This window comes from Eublepharis macularius, chromosome 11, assembly GCF_028583425.1.
Source record: "Eublepharis macularius isolate TG4126 chromosome 11, MPM_Emac_v1.0, whole genome shotgun sequence".
NCBI classification, from domain to species: Eukaryota; Metazoa; Chordata; class Lepidosauria; order Squamata; family Eublepharidae; genus Eublepharis; species Eublepharis macularius.
Window position 1 is genome coordinate 92,272,192 of NC_072800.1, and position 20,479 is coordinate 92,292,670.

Consider the following 20,479-nt stretch of genomic DNA (forward strand, 5'->3'; position numbering starts at 1 on the left):
CTTTTGACCTGGGTCCCAGAATCGCTAAGAATACCCCTGATATGTGGGAACTAATAAGGTGGATCATGGGGCAGGGGGACGCAATGATGGCATGTCTCGTGAGTCGCTTCAGTGGCTGTTATCAGTTGATAGAAGAGATATAAGGCTGCTGCCGCTGCTGACACCAGTGGCGGGCGGTAACATGGCAGCAAGAAAGGTTCCGATCCAATATACTGATAAACATCTTTAATATGGGGGGGTACCAGCCAGCCGAACCAGAAAATATTAGTCATCGAGCAGTTTGACACACCGTTTCTCCAATGACTGGTTCTCAGACCAGCAAGAACCCCTGGCAAGTATGAGAGTCTGATCAAATCTTTCTTTGGTACCTTTCCTCTGTGCTTCCTAGGGTTGCCAACCTCCAGGTCATGGCTGGAGATCTCCTGGAAGGTGGGCTGTATGGCATTATACACTGTTGAGGTTCCTCCCCCCCCCAACTCCACCCTCTCCAGCCTCCACCTCCCTTATCTCCAGGAATTTCGCAGGCTAGAGCTGGCAACCTTAGTAGTTTCTGTTCCCTCCCACCAAGAGAAACTAGGAGTTCTTATTCCTTGGCCAAACTACTGAGTAGTGCAGAACCTTGAAGCCCAACCCATAATAATAATAATATTATAATAATAATAACATTTGATTTATATACCACCCTTCAGGACAACTTATCGCCCACTCAGAGCAGTTTACAAAGTGTGTTGTTATTATCCCTACAACAATCACCCTGTGAGGTGGGTGGGGCTGAGAGAGCTCTGGAAGAGCTGTGACTGACCCAAGGTCACCCAGCTGGCTTCAAGTGGAAGAGTGCGGAATCAAACCCAGCTCTCCAGATTAGAGTCCCATCGCTCTTAACCACGACACCAAACTGGCTCTCGGGAGCTGTTAATTTTCCTGGTTTCATTTTAAGGAAATGGCCAGCTCCAGAGGGACCTGGGGTTGACTATTTCATGGGCCCTAAGACTGTGAAAGGCTCCACAGACATAAATGGGATACTATTCTCACTGAGGGCCAAGCTACACATGACGAATGACACTTGAACGGCAAGTGGATTGAGTGGAAGGCAAGTGAATAGGGAGAAATACACTTGCAGTTCAAGTGTCATTCGTCATGTGTAGCTTGGCCCTCAGAAAGGAGCCCTTTAAAAGATTGGATGCAGCCCAAGAGAATGCTTGGACTGAGCACGGCTCTGTTGACCGTTAGGATGGGATGTGGAGGGCGTTTAGCCCTCAGTGCCTGAAAATTCTGAAGCCGGCAAATCCCAAAGTGAAATTCAGCTCCAAGCCTAATCTCCTTACAAAACAGCAAAATTCTGAAATAATGAGAGGAGGGAGAGACAGGAAAAGATAGAAAGAAACCCTTTTAGCAGAGCTTCATGAATAGAATATTCACACTTATGTATCTTAGGTACATCTGGGGCTGTAAGAAAGTCATAGTTAATAGTAGGAGTTAACTACTACAGTATTACTACTAATAGTAGTTATCTGCTACTTGGTTTCTACTCATAGTAACTATTAGGATATTCTGTAGAGAACACTGAAGACACAACATCCAGGTCAGAGGAATTTACAACCTATTACCGGAGCAAGGCTGGGGACAAGGCAGAGGGCGAGGGCTCTCAAATGAATAAGTGTGCAATCACGACACTGAGATGTCCAATGAGGTTTGGATAGTTGTTCCCAAGGAGTGGGAACGGCCCGATGGATGGCACAGGGATCAAGAGGGATAGGCACAGAGGAATCCGAATTCCAGAATGAGAGAGAGAACCACAAGGCATTTTGAGGACATTTGAGCAGATCTGTACACCCAGATCAATTCGGCTGCTGTGGAAAGGGAAGCTCATGATCACCCAACTCCATTTTGTAGCAGTCTGTCATATCCTAAAAACAAAGCAATTTAAGAGTTAGAAACAACCACAGGTGAGCAAACAACCGGGGAGCGGCATTGATCAGTAGCCCGCCTGCAACAACATTTTGCTAAGTTTCCACTGGGATTGCTTCCTACCAAGATTCTATTTTTTAACAAAACAATATCAAGTTTCTAACCCATGTGCTTTCAGAGATAAGCACAAGCTTTGTGCTAGGGATACAGGAATATGCCCCTTTTTGTCACTTCTTGTTTTCATCTGCTTACTTAACTGTGAACAACGCCACTCATTTGTGTTGCGGGTGGTCCCAGTTTTTTTTCTTTTGTACTGTATTTACAGCGTTCATATGGGTTCTGCATGTTACGTGCTTAACATGTGTGGATTAAATGGGAAAATTCAACACAAGGAAACAGAAAATTGTGCAAGAACGTTAAAAAATACATTAATTCACACAAGGGAGAAATAACAAATTCTGTAAATTGAAATGCAGTTCTGAGTCAAATCAACCATGATAAGAAATTTGAAATTATTCATAGAGGGTTCTCAGATCATTGGACAGGAAAAGAAACAGAAAGTTAGTCGGATTCCCAGAAATGGTGATGTGTAGCCTTGCAGCATTCCACACAGATGATTGTAACTCTCTACAACTAGCAACACCAGAATTAATTATGGATTATGTGAAGTGGCTTGATCCCCATAACTGTAGGATTTGGCTTTTCTTAGGATGCCTTCGTGATGGGCAGGGCTCATTTAGAGGGGGAACACGCAGGAACGCAGTTCCAGCAGTTCCTCAAAGAGGTCACATGTCAGGTGGCCCCACCCACCTGACTCGGCCATTTTAGGCCTGTTTCAGCCTGGATTGGGGCCAAAACAGCCCGGATCGGGCCTCTGATGGGTGGTGGATCACTCTCCCACTCAGCAGCGCCCCGATCTTGACAATTTTGGGCCCCTTTTCAGCCCTTTTCAGCCCCTTTTTGCCATTTTGGGCCCAATTGTGGCCCTGAATGGCCAGGATTGGGTCCAAAACAGCCAGTATAGGTGATGTCAGGGGGAGTGGCATATGCAAATCAGTCATGCCAATGATTCACTTCCTGTGATGACAAGGGGCGTGGCATATGCTAATGAGTTATGCTAATGAATCCCTCCAGCTCTTCTATGAAATGACCCCTGGGATGGACGTAGATTATTTTTGATCTTAGATATGTACAGATATATATTAACAAGTGTGTTTTTCTGGACTTTCTGGGAGACAAAAAAATACAAGAATTTAAGAATGCTGAAAGAGTCCTGCGAGAGGCTTCATTTCCCTTGCGGCGCTTTCTCCCTGCTTTGTCCACAGTCCAATTTGATCCAACAAGTTTTGCAGGATTTTCAATCTTTGCAAAAACCTACAACAGCTGTTTGCAAGAGACCACAAAGACATGTAACCATTTCCTGGTCAAAATTATATTTCTGATCCCCATTGGTGGTGGTGGAGAGTGCCCACAAGTCATAGCTGACTTATGGCAACCCCTAGGAGTCTTTCCTGGCAAGAGACTATCAGAGGTGGTTTGCCATTGCCTGCCTCTGCAACCCTGGTCTTCCCTGGAGGTCTCCCATCCAAGTACTAACCAAGGCCAATCCTGCTTAGCTTCTGAGATCTGAGGAGACCAGGCTTACCTGGACTATCCAGGTCAGGCCCTCCCCACTGAAGTGGTCAATAATGCCCCCACCCCAAAGTAAATCAGATAGATTAAGATGTAAGGAGATATCAAGATTATTGTCTTGCTTATTATTGCTTATTATTACTGTGATGTCATTCAATCCCTACTGAAAGCCAATTTGGGAATGGAATGAAATGTTGCTTTTTCTTCCTGTAGCTTAACACAACAGATGGGGATTTTGCTCAATGGTCCACCCTTTGCTTTGGATACAGAAAGGTCAAGGTTCCATCTTTGGAATCTCGTGGTCTCAGGTAACTTTTCTGTGCCAGAGAACCTGGAGCTCATAGCCACTCAGAGGAGAGAGCACTCTGATTTACTAAGACAGCTTCAAAAGATGTATACATGTCGAAGGAATACACAGAATAGTCCGTATGCAGAATGGTCCATACCCCTGATTTGCGTGCAGAAGTCTCCATTAGAGATGGGCACAAACCTGAATACGAACCAAAAAACCCCATGAACCAGCCCAGTTCGTGAGTTGCGAACCAGTGGTTCGTGGAAGCTCATTTCCACAAACTTCCACAGAACTTGTCCACTGGTTCGTTTGGTTCGTATTAAAGGGCAATGCCCCTTTCCGTGCCGCTGCAAAGCAGCCGGGAAAGGGGCAGTTTAAATGCCCATTTCCCCCGGGAAATGGCCATTTAAACTTTTCCTGCTGTTGCAAGTGGCAGGTCCCTTTAAACAATCAGCTGGCAGGCAGCAAGGGGGGATCCCCCCTCACTGCTTGCCAGCTGATAGTTTAAAGGGACCTGCCTCTTGCAAGTGGCAGGAACCCCACAAACCCCGCTTGCAAGAGGTTTGCAACCCCACAAAGCCCTCTTTCAAGCTCAAACCCCACAAACCCCACCTGCCAGCTGATAGTTTAAAGGGACCTGCCACTTGCAAGCGGCAGGAAAGGGCCCTTTAAACTATCAAATGCTTCTTTCCCTGCCGCTGCTAAGCGGCCGGAAAGGGGCATTTAAACCCCACAAACCACAAACTGGTTTGCGAACTTGCCTCAGTTCATGGGAGTTTGTGGTTTCTGGTTCGTGGAAACCCCACGAACCACGAACCGCATTGTTTGGTTTTGGGGGGGCTCGTGCCCATGTCTAGTCTCTATCTCCCATCCCAGCAAACCCGTGTTGGGAAAGAGCTTCCCGGCCTGAAGCTGATTGCCAGAGAGTAAAGAATGCCAAGCTCGATGATGCACAGCAACTTCAATTGAACTTCCATCCCTGCCTGGTATCATTCGGGGCCGTTTCAACACGTCCTTAGAACTGCGGTTTGCCCTCGGAACTGGGGCGACTTTTCTCCAAGCTTGCGCACGTTATCATTTGCCAGCCCTGTGCATATTGTTTGTTTACTGGTCTTCTGTTTATTTCCTGGGACCGCAGTTGTGCCAATGTTTTCTTTTGTTGTGGGTTTACGGTGTGGAATTTTTTTAATTTTTTTTTTTTTGCATTTTCTGGCATATGAACACTTAAAGGACTTCTGAAGAACGCTTGAAGGACTTAGTCCTGCCTTTTCCCTAAATGTGTTGGCAAGTTCCTGAATTGCTGTAGCTTATTTATATTTTTTTTCATTTTACTTCATTTATATTCTGCCTTTCTCCCCAAAGAGGATCCAAAGCCGTTTACAACATTCTCCTCTCCTCTATTTTTTCCTCCCAACAAAACCTTTGAGGGAGGGAAGGCTGAGAGTTTGTCCCTGGCCCAGAGTCACTCAGTGAGCTTCCAGGACAGAGCAAGGAATCAAACCGGGGTCAACAAGCTCAGAAGGAACACATTATCAAAAAGATCCAAGTAAATCATCTCAGCAGGAAAAAGAGCGGCAAGAGATGAGATGCATTTGCATCTTCTACCAATTGCTCAGGGCCAGAAGTCACAAAGCACCAAGTCTGGGAATTATGCCTATATGAACACAGAAAGTTATATAACAAGAACAGCATGTGAACCAGGGGAGTTTTTGACCCTGGGGAGGGGGGTCAAAGAATACACTATGCAGAGAATGTAACTAATTGGTTCATATTATCAGGACTGTGTGCCTCTGGGAGTAAGAGAGCCAAGAATGGAGGCTGTGTGGGTGGGCTGAGGATAGATGCATAATGATCCCAAAACTGGGATCAGAAAAGATGGAGAGGGGTACTTCTAGGATTTGGGGTGGGGGTGGAGTGTGGACCCTAGCTGATGAGAGAGCGTGGCTTGCATGCAAAAAGGGATGGGTTTAGTTCATCTCTCATTCAAAGGATCTCAAGAAGGAGGGCTGGGAAAAACCATCTACCTTTGAAGACCTTGAGAGCTACTGCTAGTCAAAGTGGCTAATATTGGTAAGTTGAAACTGGTGCAGTTCAAATAACCCATTCCCTGAAAAACATGTCCCTCATTTCAGTAAGGATCAAGAGGGATTGTGAAACTCTGTCTACACATGGCTAAGATGCAGAGGAGTTAGCCGTGTTAGTCTGTGGTAGCAAAATCAAAAAGAGTCCAGTAGCACCTTAAAGACTAACCAATTTTATTGTAGCATAAGCTTTCGAGAATCAAGTTCTCTTCGTCAGATGCCTGATATCAGGCATCTGACGAAGAGAACTGTGATTCTCGAAAGCTTATGCTACAATAAAATTGGTTAGTCTTAAAGGTGCTACTGGACTCTTTTTGATTTTACACATGGCTAAGGCCGTTTCCACATGGTCTATAAATAGCGCGAGTCTCACGGAAGGCTGCCGGCTTTCTCGCGCGATTTTTAACACCATCCGACTACAAAACGCCATAAATCACTGTTTGTGGCGTTTTGTAAACAGATGGTGTCAAAAATCGTGCGAGGAAGCCGGCAGCCTTCCGTGAGTCTCGCGCTACTTATAGGCAGTGTGGAAACGGCCTAAGAGTCTCTCTACACAAGCAAAATAGAAAAGAGTCCAGTAGCACCTTTAAGACTAATCCACTTTACTGTAGCATAAGCTTTCGAGAACCACAGTTCTCTTCGTCAGATGCATCTGACGAAGAGAGCTGTGGTTCTCGAAAGTTTATGCTACGGTAAAGTGGGTTAGTCTTAAAGGTGCTACTGGACTCTTTTCTATTTTGCTACTGCAGACTAACATGGCTAACCCCTCTGGATCTCTACACAAGACATCTTAACATGGGGACGCTCAAGTGACTTACTTTCTGTGCGTCTCTACAGACGAGACGTCTTACTCGAGGATGCTTGAGTGAAGAGAGACACAATGTTCGCCGGGAAAGGTAGGAGACAGAGCAGAAGCTTTGTCACTTTCAAAGAGCTAGGCGGGTTTGTTAATTTCCCCTTCCTCCTTCTTCTCCCTGAAGGCTTTGTTAATTTCACTTCCTGGTTGGGGGGGGCAAAGAAGAAATAAACACACCCTCCAAGGAGTGATCTCCCTGCTCTTTGTAGGAAGGGTAAAGTGATGAAGCCTTCTGTTCTGTCTCCTACATTTCCCAGCTGACTTTGCGTCTCTCTTCACTCGAGCATCCTCGTGGAAGACGTCTCATCTACAGAGACTCTGAGCTAAGCGACAAGTGACTTGTCGCTTAGCTCAGAGTCCCTGTAGATGAGACGTCTTGAATGGCAAGCGAAGTGATCAAGTGGAGCGCAAGTGATCAAGTGGAGCGCAAGTGAATGGGAAGTGAACAGGGAGGAATACACGTGAGTCCGTTCGCTTGCCATTCAAGTGTCATTCGTCACTTGTCGCTTGGCTCTCTGTGTGGTCTTATATTCAAGTGTATTCTGTCTCCCTAGCAGTTCAGGGGTACCTACAATTGGAGAGCAAGTGGAAGATCATTCACTTGATCCTTCTCATATAAGATGTCTTATGCAGAGAGAGTCTAGGTCCTCGTGTTTATTGGGAACAACGTGAGGACTTCATATCAAATGCTGCATGCGAGTTTTGTTCCTCTGTGATGCACACCAGCTCTTTTCTGTTTGTGATAGGATTGCCACCTCTGTGACAGGAAATTCCTGGAGCTTGGGAGGTGGAGCCTGGGGAGGGCGTGGTTTGGAGAGAGGAGGGACCACAGCTGGGATGTGATGCAGAAGAGTCCACCTGTTGCAGCTGCCATTTCTTTCGGGGGGGGGGGGGACTGATCTCTGTCACCTGGAGATCGGGTGTAATTACAGGAGATCTCCAGACCTCACCTGGAAGTTGGCAACCCTAATTGTGACCACCACAGACAGGGAAGGGAAAAGCAGCGTTAGCCCCTCTTCTCTTGCTGCTTTTACATCTGTAAACTTCCCCATGGAGCTGCTATTGGCTTCGTTGTAAAACTTCTGTGTAGCCATGTAAGTAGCATTATTTTTACAGTGAAGCCAATAGCAGCTCCATGGGCTGGTTTGCAGACACGGGAGGGGGGGTACTAAAGTTGCTGTTCCCCGCCTGCTTTGCCCGTTCCAAACATGGCACTCCCAGAGATCCATCTAGACAGACACAGAATAGTTTAATGTTCAAGGAACAGCTGGGATCACGAAGCTCTAAAAGCAATTCCAGATGAATTTTCTGGTCCTAACAAACTCGGCGCTTTCATTTACAGACGAGAAGCAAAAAGAAATCTGGAAACTCGCACCAAGAAAAGGAAAGCTATCATTGAAAGAATGCCTCCCTGTCTAGGATGCATTAGACATTGTGGGGCAAAAGTCTCGGCAGATAGGAGTTATCCTCTGTTCTCTGGGGCTCTGGCACACAGCTAAAACAATAAAAACAAACTCTACTGTCCCGCAGGCCTGTTGCCACCACTCTGATAATTTCAGATCTCCCTAAATAAACAAGATCAGGATGCAAGAGGAGATTAAAAAACCAGAGGGGAGAAAAACAGGAACTCATACAACAGGGTCTGAACTGTTTTTCCTCGTTTATCTAAGAACCAAGCTCTCTTTCTCTGTGTGTGTCTGTCTCTCTTCTTTGCTTGCAAGATAGAGGGGTTCATTGGCCCCCAGGTCACATTTTTCCCAAGAGCTCAAAAGGCATAAGCTCAGATTCTTTAGCAACGTCAGCTGGTTGCATTCTTGGTTGTTGTTTATTCTCAATGAAAGGAATAAAAAGATTATCAGTGGATGTAGCAAATGGTGAGGCTTGGGTTTAGGTCAACTGAGAGTCTCTACACGAGACGCGGGAGGGCGGGGTTTGTGGAGGGGAACGACCTCATCTGGGTATAATGCCACAGAGCCCACCTTCTAAGGCAGTCGTTTTCTCCATTGGGATTGATCTCTGTCACCTGGAGATCAGTGATAATTCCAGGAGGTCTCCAGCCATCACCTGGAGGTTGGCAATCCTAGGTGGGGGGGAGGCGGTGCTAGGGTTGCCAGCTCTGGATTGGGCAACTCTTGGAGATTTGGGGGGGTGGAGCCTGAGGAGGGAGGAGTTTGGAGAGGAGAGAGACCTCAGAGGGTTACACTAATGCCACTGAGTTTATCCTACAAAACAGCGGTTTCCACCATTGGAGCTGACCTCTGTAGTATGGAGCTCAGTTGTAATCCCATGAGATATCAGGAACCACCTGGAGGTTGGCAGCCCCAGACAGCACCCATGGAGCTGCCTCCCTTTCCTCCTTTTGGTGGGCCTAGCCACGGTGGGCCTGAGCCTGGGCAGGCAGATTGCCTCTTTCCCCTTCCCTCCTGCGGCGGGCAAGGCAAGCTGGGGCCTGCTTCTTCCAGGGCCGTTGTTCCCTCCCAGCCTGCCCCCGATATTTTCTTTCCAAGGTGATGGAGATTTTGCATTTCGGGATGCTAAAAATGAGCAGGGGCCAGAATGGGAAATCTCCAGGTTTGTGCCTTGCTCCCTCTAGTGGCCATCCACTTAAGGACAAGAAATGAAGGGAAAGGGGTCAGGATAACCCGCCACCCCAGGTTTAACTAGTTGATTGGTTCTCCCTAACCAGTCTGGCTCAAAATGCTTCCTTGTTACAGCTCGGCTCTGACCTGGCTATTTTTATCCTGTCCTACCTCTAGTGAGCTTGGGGTAACATGTGGGGGGGGGGGGTGCGGTTTGGGGAGGGGAGGGGATGGGAGGGACCTCAGCGGGGTATAACGGCACAGTGTCTACCCTCCAGCAGCTATTTTCTCCAGGGGGAACTAATCTCTATAATCCAAGCGGCTTTTTTCTAGCAAGAAAAGCCACAGGTGGCTGAAGCTGACGCTGACTCCAGTAGTCCTTTCCTCGAAAGAATGTTTGTCCATTAAATTTCAGAGTCCCTCATCTGGAATACTCTCCAAGTCATCTTCCTAGAGCTACCAGTCGCGGTAGCAATTCAGCAACCTTTATTGGTATTACATCCATGTTAAGAGCTACCAGTCAATTCATTGGTGCAGCCATCCACACACAGCATGGCTTAACCATGTTTTGAGGCTCTCGAGAGAAGTAGTGATTCCGCACATGTTGGATAATGCACTTCCAATCCTCTTTATAGATCATTTGGAATGGATTTTTTCCTGTACAGAACAAAAAATCCACCTCAAACGATTGATAAAGTGCATTGAAAGTACATTATCCAACGTGTGCGGAATCACTCAAGAATAGTAGAATGACGATTTATCAGCCTACCTGTCGTTCAACTGGCCATGATGTGCTTCACGAAAGCTGGAGGAAACAAGAAAAGAACCATTTGTATCTCATAGCTTATCTTCCCTGAAAGGAGGTGGGGCTGCTAGGGAAGGCTGCATTCCCTCCCCATGAATTAATCGATCAGAATCCTGCACCATTCTGTGCCTCTCCCTTCAGCCTCAAGGGCTGATCATTTCCATCTCAACTCTCCTCAGAACAGCTCAAAGCCTGGGAGAGAACTGGATTTCTTTAATGAGAACTTCTCGATATTCTTGAGACAGAATTATGCATCCTGGACACTTCTGGGCCCCCAAATTCACCAGACTCGAACCCTCACCACATATTTTGCAGTCCTTGGATCAACCATGAGGGCTTTCTATCAGGAGTGCACCAGGAATTCCCCACTAGGAACTTTTTTTCCAGGCAAGCAGGGGTGCCGTTTGAATTGGAACTGAAATATTTTTCTCCATGTCTTTTTCCTGACCTGAAATGGCATGGCCAGGGGGGGCTTCTGTTTGTCCCAGGTGGGTGGAGGGAGTTCACTTAACACTGATAATAATAATAAATAACAACATTTGATTTATATACCACCCTTCAGGACAACTTAATGCCCACTCAGAGCGGTTTACAAAGTGCGTTTTTATTATCCCCACAACAAACACCCTGTGAGGTGGGTGGGGCTGAGAGAGCTCTGAGAGAGCTGTGACTAGCCCAAGGCCACCCAGCTGTCTTCAAGTGGAGGAGTGGGGAATCAAACCTGGTTCTCCAGATTATAGTCCCGCGCTCTTAACCACTACACCAAACTGGCTCTCAACACCAAACTGGCTCTCAGTACACTAGATAGAGTACACTAGCCTGAGATCCCTCAGCAAGACTCCATGGCAGAGTGGTGATTCGAACCTGGGACTCCTAGGTCTGTCAGAGTCTTAGCATCCCCTGCCATACTTCAGGAGCTTGCGCCTCCCTGACCTGAAAGCATAAGAGCCTGGGCCAAGGACTGGACTCTAATGGACATTGTGCTCTTATGTTAGAGACAGCTGTGGTTGTCTCCTCTGTCTTTGACCTGTGAAAGTGTACAGAGGAGGGGGCCCCTCCTGAGCTTATTTGCCAGTCTCCTTAGAAGAAGAACAGTTGTCATGGATACTTAACCTTGGAACTCCTGAACTCCTGAACTCGGAACTTTCTAAAACATCTTTTTTGCTCTCATCTTTAGTTGCTTTGTTTTGCTTTTGCTTACATATACACCGTAGCTATTGGAGATGGGAAGGGGGAACCTAGACTAGGCTGGCAGCTAAGGGGGATGGGAACTGGGCTGTACTTAGAATTCAATATAGACTTAAGGCTTAGTGCAGAACTTCATTCCTGGCAATGAAACTGTAATGGATTTCTGAACTAGTAGATTATCAATAAAGCTTTAACTCCTGCATTTCTGGACCCATACAGTGAAGTCATTGAGATCTACCTGGCAGAACCTTACAAGAGCCTAGTCTGACACTCTAACCGCTATACCACACTGACTCTAAAATAGTTCAGGTGCAAAGCTGCAGTCTGCTTTTGCTCCCTCCTCTGCAGAGCCTGTGAGTTGGAGCACTAGACTTTCCTTTTGCAGTCTGGCGGCAGCAGCTACACCGCTCCCCTGGGGTTCATTCTGGCTGGAACGGGCCATCAGCCACACTTTATCAGCACCCAAACCCTCCAGCCTTCTGTTCATAGATCCTGACCTTCATAGTTGATGCAGCCATTTGAATCTTCTTGACCAGCCATGAGCTTGTCAACCTCCTCTTCAGTCAGCCTCTCCCCTGGAAGATAAAACCGGAGAATATGGCAACAGAAATCCCCGTATTTCAGACATGCTATTACTACAGCCAAGATGACGAGTTTGGCACCCTGAAGACTAAGAATTCCCACGGATGGTTAGAAGATGCTTGGCAGAGGAGCAGAGCCAGTCTGAGCAGAGTCTGGATGGGCAGCTGTCTTGGCGACCCTAAGTAACCCACCTTGAATTCCATGGTGGAAAACAAGGTCCGATGGATACATGATGCATTACTGCACTTCCTGTTAGACAAGACTAGAGCATTCTTGACTCCTTGGGGAACAGACTGGAGCTCAGTGGAAGTGCACCTGCCAAGATCACAGATTATAGGCTCAGCCTTTCTGGTTAAAAAGCTCACAGGTGGCAGGTGCTGGGAACAGACTTTCCCCTGCCAATTAGAACACACCATATTGAATCAGCCAGCAAATTTAAATAAATGTGCTTCTTTTGCAGAGTTTGCTATCTTTGGGACAAAATGCACACTGTGCAAAGATGTTATCACACTTTCCTTCAAAGAGCTCAGCTTGGCACTCAAGGCTTCGCCCTTTATTTTATTCCCCCAGCTGTCCCGTGAGGCAGATTCTGTTAGCTTCAAAGATAACAGACTAGCACTAGGTAAACTTCATGACCGAATGGGAATTTGAACCCATGCCTACCTAGTCTAAGCCTGACTCTAAGCAATGTACTATACTGACTTTTAATCAAACACAGCTCTTCCGGCACTGATGCGGGCAAATAAAGAATAGAAGGAAGTAGCTGGTATCAACCCGCTCCTATTGGCTGTTTCCACACGTCCTAAAAAGAGCACCCCTGTGACCAAACGCTGGCAGTGTTTTCATAGGATTTCTGACATCTCAATTTCCAAAATGGACGCAGGCAGTTTTGCTTCCATTTTTGCAATGCTACGAAAACTGCCTGCATCCATTTTGCAAACAGAGACATCAGAACTCCCGCGAAAAAGCCGCCATCGTTCGATGAATGGGATTCTCTTTTTAGGACGTGTGCAAATGGCCATTGTTTGAGTATCTAAACAACCATTTCCACCTGGATTTCACTGGAATCGAGGGGCGGGGGGGGGGGGGGGAGTGCCAGAACAAAACCTGCTCAGAATTTGCTAACCAGGAGCTACCACATGACTGGGCAAAGTTTGCTTACCGAGAGTAGCCAAAACATGCCGGAGTTCAGCCCCCATGACGGTGCCATTCCCTTCCTTGTCGAAAACGCGCAGGCCTTCCACAAAATCCTCATAGGTGCCCGTGTCTTTGGTCTTGGAGACGTGCTGGAGCATCGGCAGGAAGGTATCAAAGTCGAGCATTTTGCTGTTCATGTCTATCCGTGTACAAGCAGCGAACGAGAAGAAAAAGGACAGGTGATCCATCAAGTGCATTTTATACTCTGGGGAGTTCAGAGCAATGCATGCTCTGAGCCATTTTATCTTCAGAACAAGAACCATGAGAGGCGGGGTAGATAAGGCAATGCGATTGGCCTAAGATCGCACAACGATCTTCAAGTCAGGAGGTGGACTTGAATCTGGGCCTCCCAGAGCCTAGTCCAGCTCTTTGAGCAGTACTACACTCTGGCCGTCAGCTTGGCATACGTGTTACCAAGTTTCCAGGGAGTCGGAAACATTTCCTCCAATGCAGCTATCCTCTCCGCCTGCCATCTTATGATGGATGGAGGCTGGGCTCCTTGAAGGGCTTCTGATTTCAATCTAAGCCAGAGAAATGTGTACCCTCCCACCATCTTCCCACCCACTCACCTGTCCATCTACTCATCCCATTTTACTGTCCTCCCCTTCTCCTAACACAGGCAGGCAGGAGAAAGACCTAAGCCGCATCTAAAAATCAGGTCTCTTTGTCAGATGCAACTTTATTGTCACATAAGCTTTCGAGAACCACAGCTCTCTTCATCAGATCTCTGGATCTAAAAAAACAGGGACATTCCTGTGTATTGAAACTCAACAATCTTCATATCCAGGATCACTGACTAGACACATCCACCCATGTCTACCATTTCCTGAAGGCTCTCCATTGACTGCTGTACATATGAATAATAATGATAATAATAATAATAATAACAGCAACAACAATAAAAACATACAAAGCATACAATAACAAATAACAACATTCGATTTATATACCGCCCTTCAGGACAACTTAATGCCCACTCAGAGCAGTTTACAAAGTATGCTGTTATTATCCCCACAATAATCACCCTGTGAGTGGGTGGGGCTGAGAGAGCTCTAGAAGAGCTGTGACCCAGCTAGCTTCAAGTGGAGGAGTGGGGAATCAAACCCGGCTCTCCAGATTAGAGTCCTGCCACTCTTAACCACTACACCAAACTGATTTATTCCTCTTACAATAACCTGCTCTGCTTTTGAAGCAAGTTGTGTTAATAAAGAGGCCACAACCATCTACATCAAGCCCTAGATCTCGTTATTCTTCTTACAAAATATCAGCCGGTCAAACACATTTGTGATAAGCAGAACAAGGGAAACGCCCGGATAGTAAGGACTACAAACAAACAACAATTCCGGGAATCTGCAATTAATAACAGTTCATTTTCCTTTATGGTGCAGAAGTGCAAATGTGCAAAGTGCAAAGATGATGTACAATAAATATATTAAATACAATAAGATCTATTGTTTCTTTTGTCCAAATGGTCATAGAATAATAACAATATCCAAAGGGGAAAAACATGAAAACCCACAATGGGGATTAAACAGAGAGTCACGTCATTATTCTTGTCCGTGATGTATTGAAGTTGGGAAGAATATTATAAGTAGTCACATCGGTGTATCTATTTAAATGGTGACCATCCAGAATTAACTGTGCCCAGGAAGAAGTATGACCTATGTGAAATGGGAATTGTATAAGATGCTCGCATAATCCCGTCGGCACATTTGGATGTTACTTCAATTTGGACTGGGGTCACCGCCCATCCAGTACGGAGGGCAGGTTTTGGGGGAAGGAGGGACCCAGCAGGGATGTGATTGCATAGAGTCCACCCTCCAAAGCTGCCATTTTCTCCAGGGCAACTGATCTCTGTAGTCTGGAGATGAGTTGCAATTCCAGGAACTCTCCAGGCTCTGCCTGGAGGTTAGCAACTCTGGTCATACTAGGAGTTTCTTGAAGAGTCATTTCAGACTGTGGGGACAATTCCAAAACAATCTGTGGAATCACGCAGGGCTGGACGTTGCCACATGCTTTAAAAGAAACGAGGTTGCAGCTTTGATTCAGTTTAGACAAGGAAAACACAACGGCCTATAACGCCTTCCAAATGAAATTTTCCAGCTGAACTATGCAAGGGGAATGTTATGCAGTGCTCTAGCGTTCATGCATGTCTGCTGAGACACATGCACAGTAGAGGAAGTGCAGGCAGCTACCCTCCACCAAGAGAATTAAATTCTAGAGTCCTGGAGAAAGGGGCTGGAGCTTGAAGGCTGACAACTCTACTGCACGCTTTTAAAAATGTATCCCCCCCCCAAAAAAAACTTCTCAAAGAGGCAAAATAGGGGGACAAATAGCAACTAGGCTTTACCTAGGACAGGCACCAGATGAGTGAATGTTCCCCTCTTCGATTTTTAGTATTTTTTATCAACAGTTTCAGCTAACCGTTTGCGCTGTTGGTTGCTTGTGTTGTGTCTGCACACTGTATGCTTTTTATAAACCATTAATATGATGTTTAGACATCTGTCCAAATCAATTTTATGAATTTGTTGTCAGGGAAACAGAACTAGAAGGATCTTACCTTCTGGTTTCGGCCGGCCAAGAACCTTCATAACTTCTGCCTGGGTTGGATTCTGCCCGCAAGCTCTCAAAACGTCACCGCATTGTGCGTAGGTGATTTTCATCTCGTTTTTTGGAGTTCTATCGAAGACCTGGAAGATCTCCTTAAATTCTGGGGGTGAGAGAAGACCATCCAGATAAATGCTTATATATATATGATCTCTTCAATGTACACCCGTAATTCTCAAACTGTTTCTAGTGCAACAGCAAGATCCCAATCCAGGAGCACCTTAATGACCAACAAGATTTCCAGGGTACGAGTGTTCAATAATCAAGCTACCTTTGGCTGCTTCTGCAAGTCCTTATAGGGACAGTCTACTCATGGGACATTGGCAGCATCTCCATTTCCAAAAGGGTTGCAGGTTGTTTGGCTTCCGTTTTTTCAGCACCCTTTCCGGGACCATGGAAAGTGCGTTCCCAGAAAACGCGGTGAAAAAACAGAAGCCAAACAGCCTGCAACCATTTTGAAAACGGAGACGTCTGGAGTCAAGGGGAAAAGCCGCTAGTATTCGGTGAGTGGGCCGTCCCTTTAAGGACCTGTGGAAATGGCCATTGTCAGATACCAAACTAAGTTGATGGATTTCCACTAGTGGAACTCAGTTCTAAGCTTATTCTAGATGTTTAGAAGGTGCATGTGAGAGGCTATCAAGAGGGGTAAGTCCCAGGTTTCCCCCTGCTTCCTGCTGGGAGGGTACAGGGACTTGGGAACCCTAACAGCAACCCAGCGGGTTTCATGAGAAGGCCCAAATGTTTCTCAGGACTTCTTCCCACAAGACATCCAGGCCTGATGGGATGCTGTAGTTGCCATGGCAATCACAGCACCTCAGTCTGTCCAGGGGCGTTTACTCCTCAGGAGATTACATCCCAAATCGCTGCACAGGGAACAAATCTGTGTCTTTGGCTCAGATGTTGAGACTGTAGTCCTTGCAGCATATGTCTCTGTGATTCGCGTACCGGTAAGTCATGAACCACAGTTCGAGAACCACTGGTGTATATCATAGTTTAGAGAGTAACATAAGCAAAATGGGGAGAAAGACTGATCTCTGTCCCAACGCGTTTACCACCGAAAATGTTGACAACGGGACAACTTGGGGAGGAAAGGAAACATAAGAAGGAGGAATGCCCGCTAATACAATTACGTGTGTTTATAAGAAAGCTAAACACAAAATGTTTCTTTATTTTTGAACAAAAACAGATTGTTCTCAGCGATCTTCTAACCCTTCTGTTTTGTTTTGGCTTTCAAAGTTTGATGAACTTTGCTGTGGGTCTAGTTATCAAACATGCTTGCATTCCTTCTCCTCTGGACTTCCTGGATGGGGCAGTGCAGAATGGCAAGGATCCGGTCAAAGAGTTTGTCGTGTCGTTTTCATAACCCATCAACAATCAGGAATTACCAGAAAGCCCGTGTCCGGACTGACCTTGGAGGTCGTCCAGACTAGTGGGACATCCCTCCGGTTGAAAAGAAAATGCATTAAGCCACTAATTAAATTGCTCTGGCATCTTGAAGGTCAGATGGAGCAACTCCATGATTTCCCACTCTGTGGTTCATGTCATGGCTTGACTTGTTTATTTGTATAGTCGAATACTTAGCTATTGTCCTGTTGTGCATTTTCTACTGAGGCAAATTATCTTGAGTACAGATTCCGGAACAACGTTAATGAATGATAATAATAGTAATGATAATGATACAGTCTCAAGAAGTTCCCCAATACCACAATAATGATCATTAAGAAAAATGCTGAAGGCCGGCCTCAAAGAAATGCTGCCAGCTACTAAATTAAAATCCAGACTCTTCCTCGGTCCGGAGACTCACTATGCTGTGTCCGTGGGGTGAATCCAAAAGGGAAGCTTGACTAAATTAGACTTGAAGGATTTTGCCTAGCAACCATCTCAGTAGAGCATTACAGACATGGAGTAACTGAGTCCCAGACACACCTTGTCTGCTTTTTAGTAGTGACTATTCTTCCAATGGTGGTAGAACAGCGTGGTCTTGCCTTGAAAACCCCATGGTGGGGTCTCTATAAGTCGGTTGCAACTTGACGGCACGCACACGTTCTTCTAACAAATTAAACATGCTCTTGATGTCACAGTAATCCACCAAAGTTGACTTCCAGTTCAAATAATGAAGACTTAAGCCTTTCTTAAGAAGCCAAGAGCCTCTCTACATGAGACATCTGACACGTGAAGAACACGTGTTGGGATATGCTATGGTAGCTGAGAAGGGTAGTTTAAAAAGAAAGAGCTGGTAGCAGGGCAAAGTCTTTGCTATACCTGGAGCCATGTGAAGGGGCTGTGAAATGCCAGAAGGGAAACTTCAGCCCATGATAACCTCTCCAGGTCCAAGCCCGGCTCTGGAAGGCTGATCCAGCCCATTTCCATTCCTTGCTGCCCTCTGGTTGCCATCCCACACAGTTTTAGACTGGAGGTGTGAAATTGACAGATCCTTCAAGGAGGGGAAGAGGAAATTAAACACTCTGAGGAGCAATCCCCACCTGCTCTGTCTTTTTAAACTATGCTTCCTGGCTAACATTGCGTCTCCCTATACTTGAGAAACACGCACCGAGGCGTCTCGTGTAGAGAGACTCCAAGAGATGTTCACTGGTGGGTTGGGTATGAAACTATTTACAGCTTCTTGCAAATATCTCTAAAACTGCACCACCGTTTGACCACTTTTTGACATTTGTTTACACTGCCCTTGACTCAGTCTGAATTGACTTCACTTCTCATTCGTGACATCATCATGTCAAAATAGCTGATTGGCTATGTAGAATTAACTTCATCTTGTTCAATATATTATTCTTGTTTCGCTTAGATGGCCCATGTGCCTGATGCAGGCAGCATGGCCCTCAAGCTCAGTAGTCTTCATTTACCCTCAGTGGCATCATCCAACAGCCAAAATGATAGGATGTCACCCCCCTTCGTGATGTGATCCCTAACTGGTTGGGGTCACCCATATGGCAGTGAAGGCAGAGGGGAAAAGCGTAGTGACAGAGCAGGCCGAGATCGCTCTTCAGAGGGTTTGTTAATTTCTTCTTCTCCTCCCCGAAGACTCTTGTCAATTTCACTTCCCCTTCCTAAAGGAGTTTTTAATAAATATGAATTTTAACTGTATTTTAATTGTATTTTAATATGTTGTTAACCGCCCTGAGCTCGCTTGCGGGGAGGGTGGAATACAAATTTGAAATAAATAAAATAAAATAAATAAAATAAAGGCAAAGATTAAATTAACAAACCCTCTGAAGAGTGATCGCTGCCAGCTCTGTCTTTTAAAACTACGTATCCTGGCTAAAATTGCATCCTCCTACACTTGAGCATCCCAAGTGAGCAACTCAAGAGTAGTGGCTGGGGAGGGGACTTGTTGAAGTAGTAGAGATGACTCCAAACAATTTCAAAAATTATACCTAGTTGCATAACCAAAGTATATGAGGGAAACATTTCTGCCCCACTGAATCTTTGATCCGCACATGACAACTGGCGATTATCTGGGGCAGTACCGCTCGCCTAACCTACGTTTCCCCTGTTATTTTTACTCCATTGTCTATAAAGCATCCCATGTACTCAAGGGCTGTTATTTTGCAACTGGGAACCTGATGACCTGGACAGAGGCAGCTGAACAAACAGGGGCCCTTTGGCTTTCTTCTGGCCTATCATTATCTAAAGACTTTGTCAGCAGGATATATGTTGCTGCTGGGTTTTAGATGGCAGCTGTCAGAGCAAGCCCTGGCTTCGTTCTTCCGCCGCAGACAGTGGGCTGATGTTGCGGTGAGTGGCTTGGAAGCAGCAGGAGGAGAAAAGCGCTGTGCAACTCTGGAGGCAATTTCCTTGCATCTAATTCCACTGAGGCCCAGATCGGGAACTCTGTCTTAATAGCCTCGTTCCTTAAACTTGATGTGCAATTATGTACGGGACCAAGCAGTGGACAACAGCAAATTAATTAATGTTTTTCACAAACATTCAAATCATATACTGCCCTTCAAGACAATTTAACGCCCACTCAGAGCAGTTTACAAAATGTGTTATTATTATCCTAACGACAATCATCTTGTGAGGTGGGTGGGGCTGAGAGAGCTCTGAGAGAGCTGTGACTGACCCAAGGTCACCCAGCTGGCTTCAAGGGGAGGAGCGGGGAATCAAACCCAGTTCTCCAGATTAGAGTCCTGCCGCTCTTAAGTGACTGACCCAAGGTCACCCAGCTGGCTTCAAGGGGAGGCGTGGGGAATCAAATCTGGTTCTCCAGATTAGAGTCCTGCCGCTCATACACCAAACTGGCTCTAAAGTTTGGAAACCACTGAAAATATTGGCCACTCTGGAGGGCTTTTTCTGCAGTCCATAGCATTCCTTGATTCTTTCAAACAAAAACCAAGCTTGAAGTTTCATTTGAGACAATATTCAGGGCATCTCTAGTAGGTCAAACACCAGCTGCATTCACGCTCAGTAGGTCACTCCAGCAGTAGTGTTGAATCCACATGGCTAGCTCGCTATCTACCTGTTGAGCTGACTCCATGAGATAACAAATCCTGCTTGAAGAAAATGGTATGAATGAATTCTTTAACTAGTTGGTTTGGGTTCCTCTGACCCAACTGGCTTCACCTCAGAGTGTCTATACATAGGAAATTTTACATAGGGATGCTCAAGTGTAGGGAGATGCAATGTTAGCAGGGAAGCATAGTTTAATTTCACTTCTCTACACGAGGGTAGTTTAAAAAGACAGAGCCGGCGGAGATCGCTCCTCAGAGGGTTTGTTAATTTCATCTTCTCCTC

General features: G+C 46.0%; 1 protein-coding gene across 1 annotated transcript in view; it reads right to left on the minus strand.

Moving 5' to 3' along the window:
• Nucleotides 1-210: 210 nt before the first annotated feature.
• Nucleotides 211-20,479, minus strand: part of MYL3 (myosin light chain 3) — a 38,627-nt gene continuing 18,358 nt past the window's right edge. Inside the window, exons 3-7 of the mRNA XM_054991382.1 lie at nt 15,681-15,830; nt 13,086-13,259; nt 11,839-11,916; nt 10,118-10,153; nt 211-1,907 (exon numbers count right to left, since the gene is read on the minus strand). Coding sequence (XP_054847357.1) covers nt 10,125-10,153; nt 11,839-11,916; nt 13,086-13,259; nt 15,681-15,830 — 431 coding nt within the window. The 3' untranslated portion in view covers nt 211-1,907; nt 10,118-10,124. The remainder of the gene's footprint in view (nt 1,908-10,117; nt 10,154-11,838; nt 11,917-13,085; nt 13,260-15,680; nt 15,831-20,479) is intronic.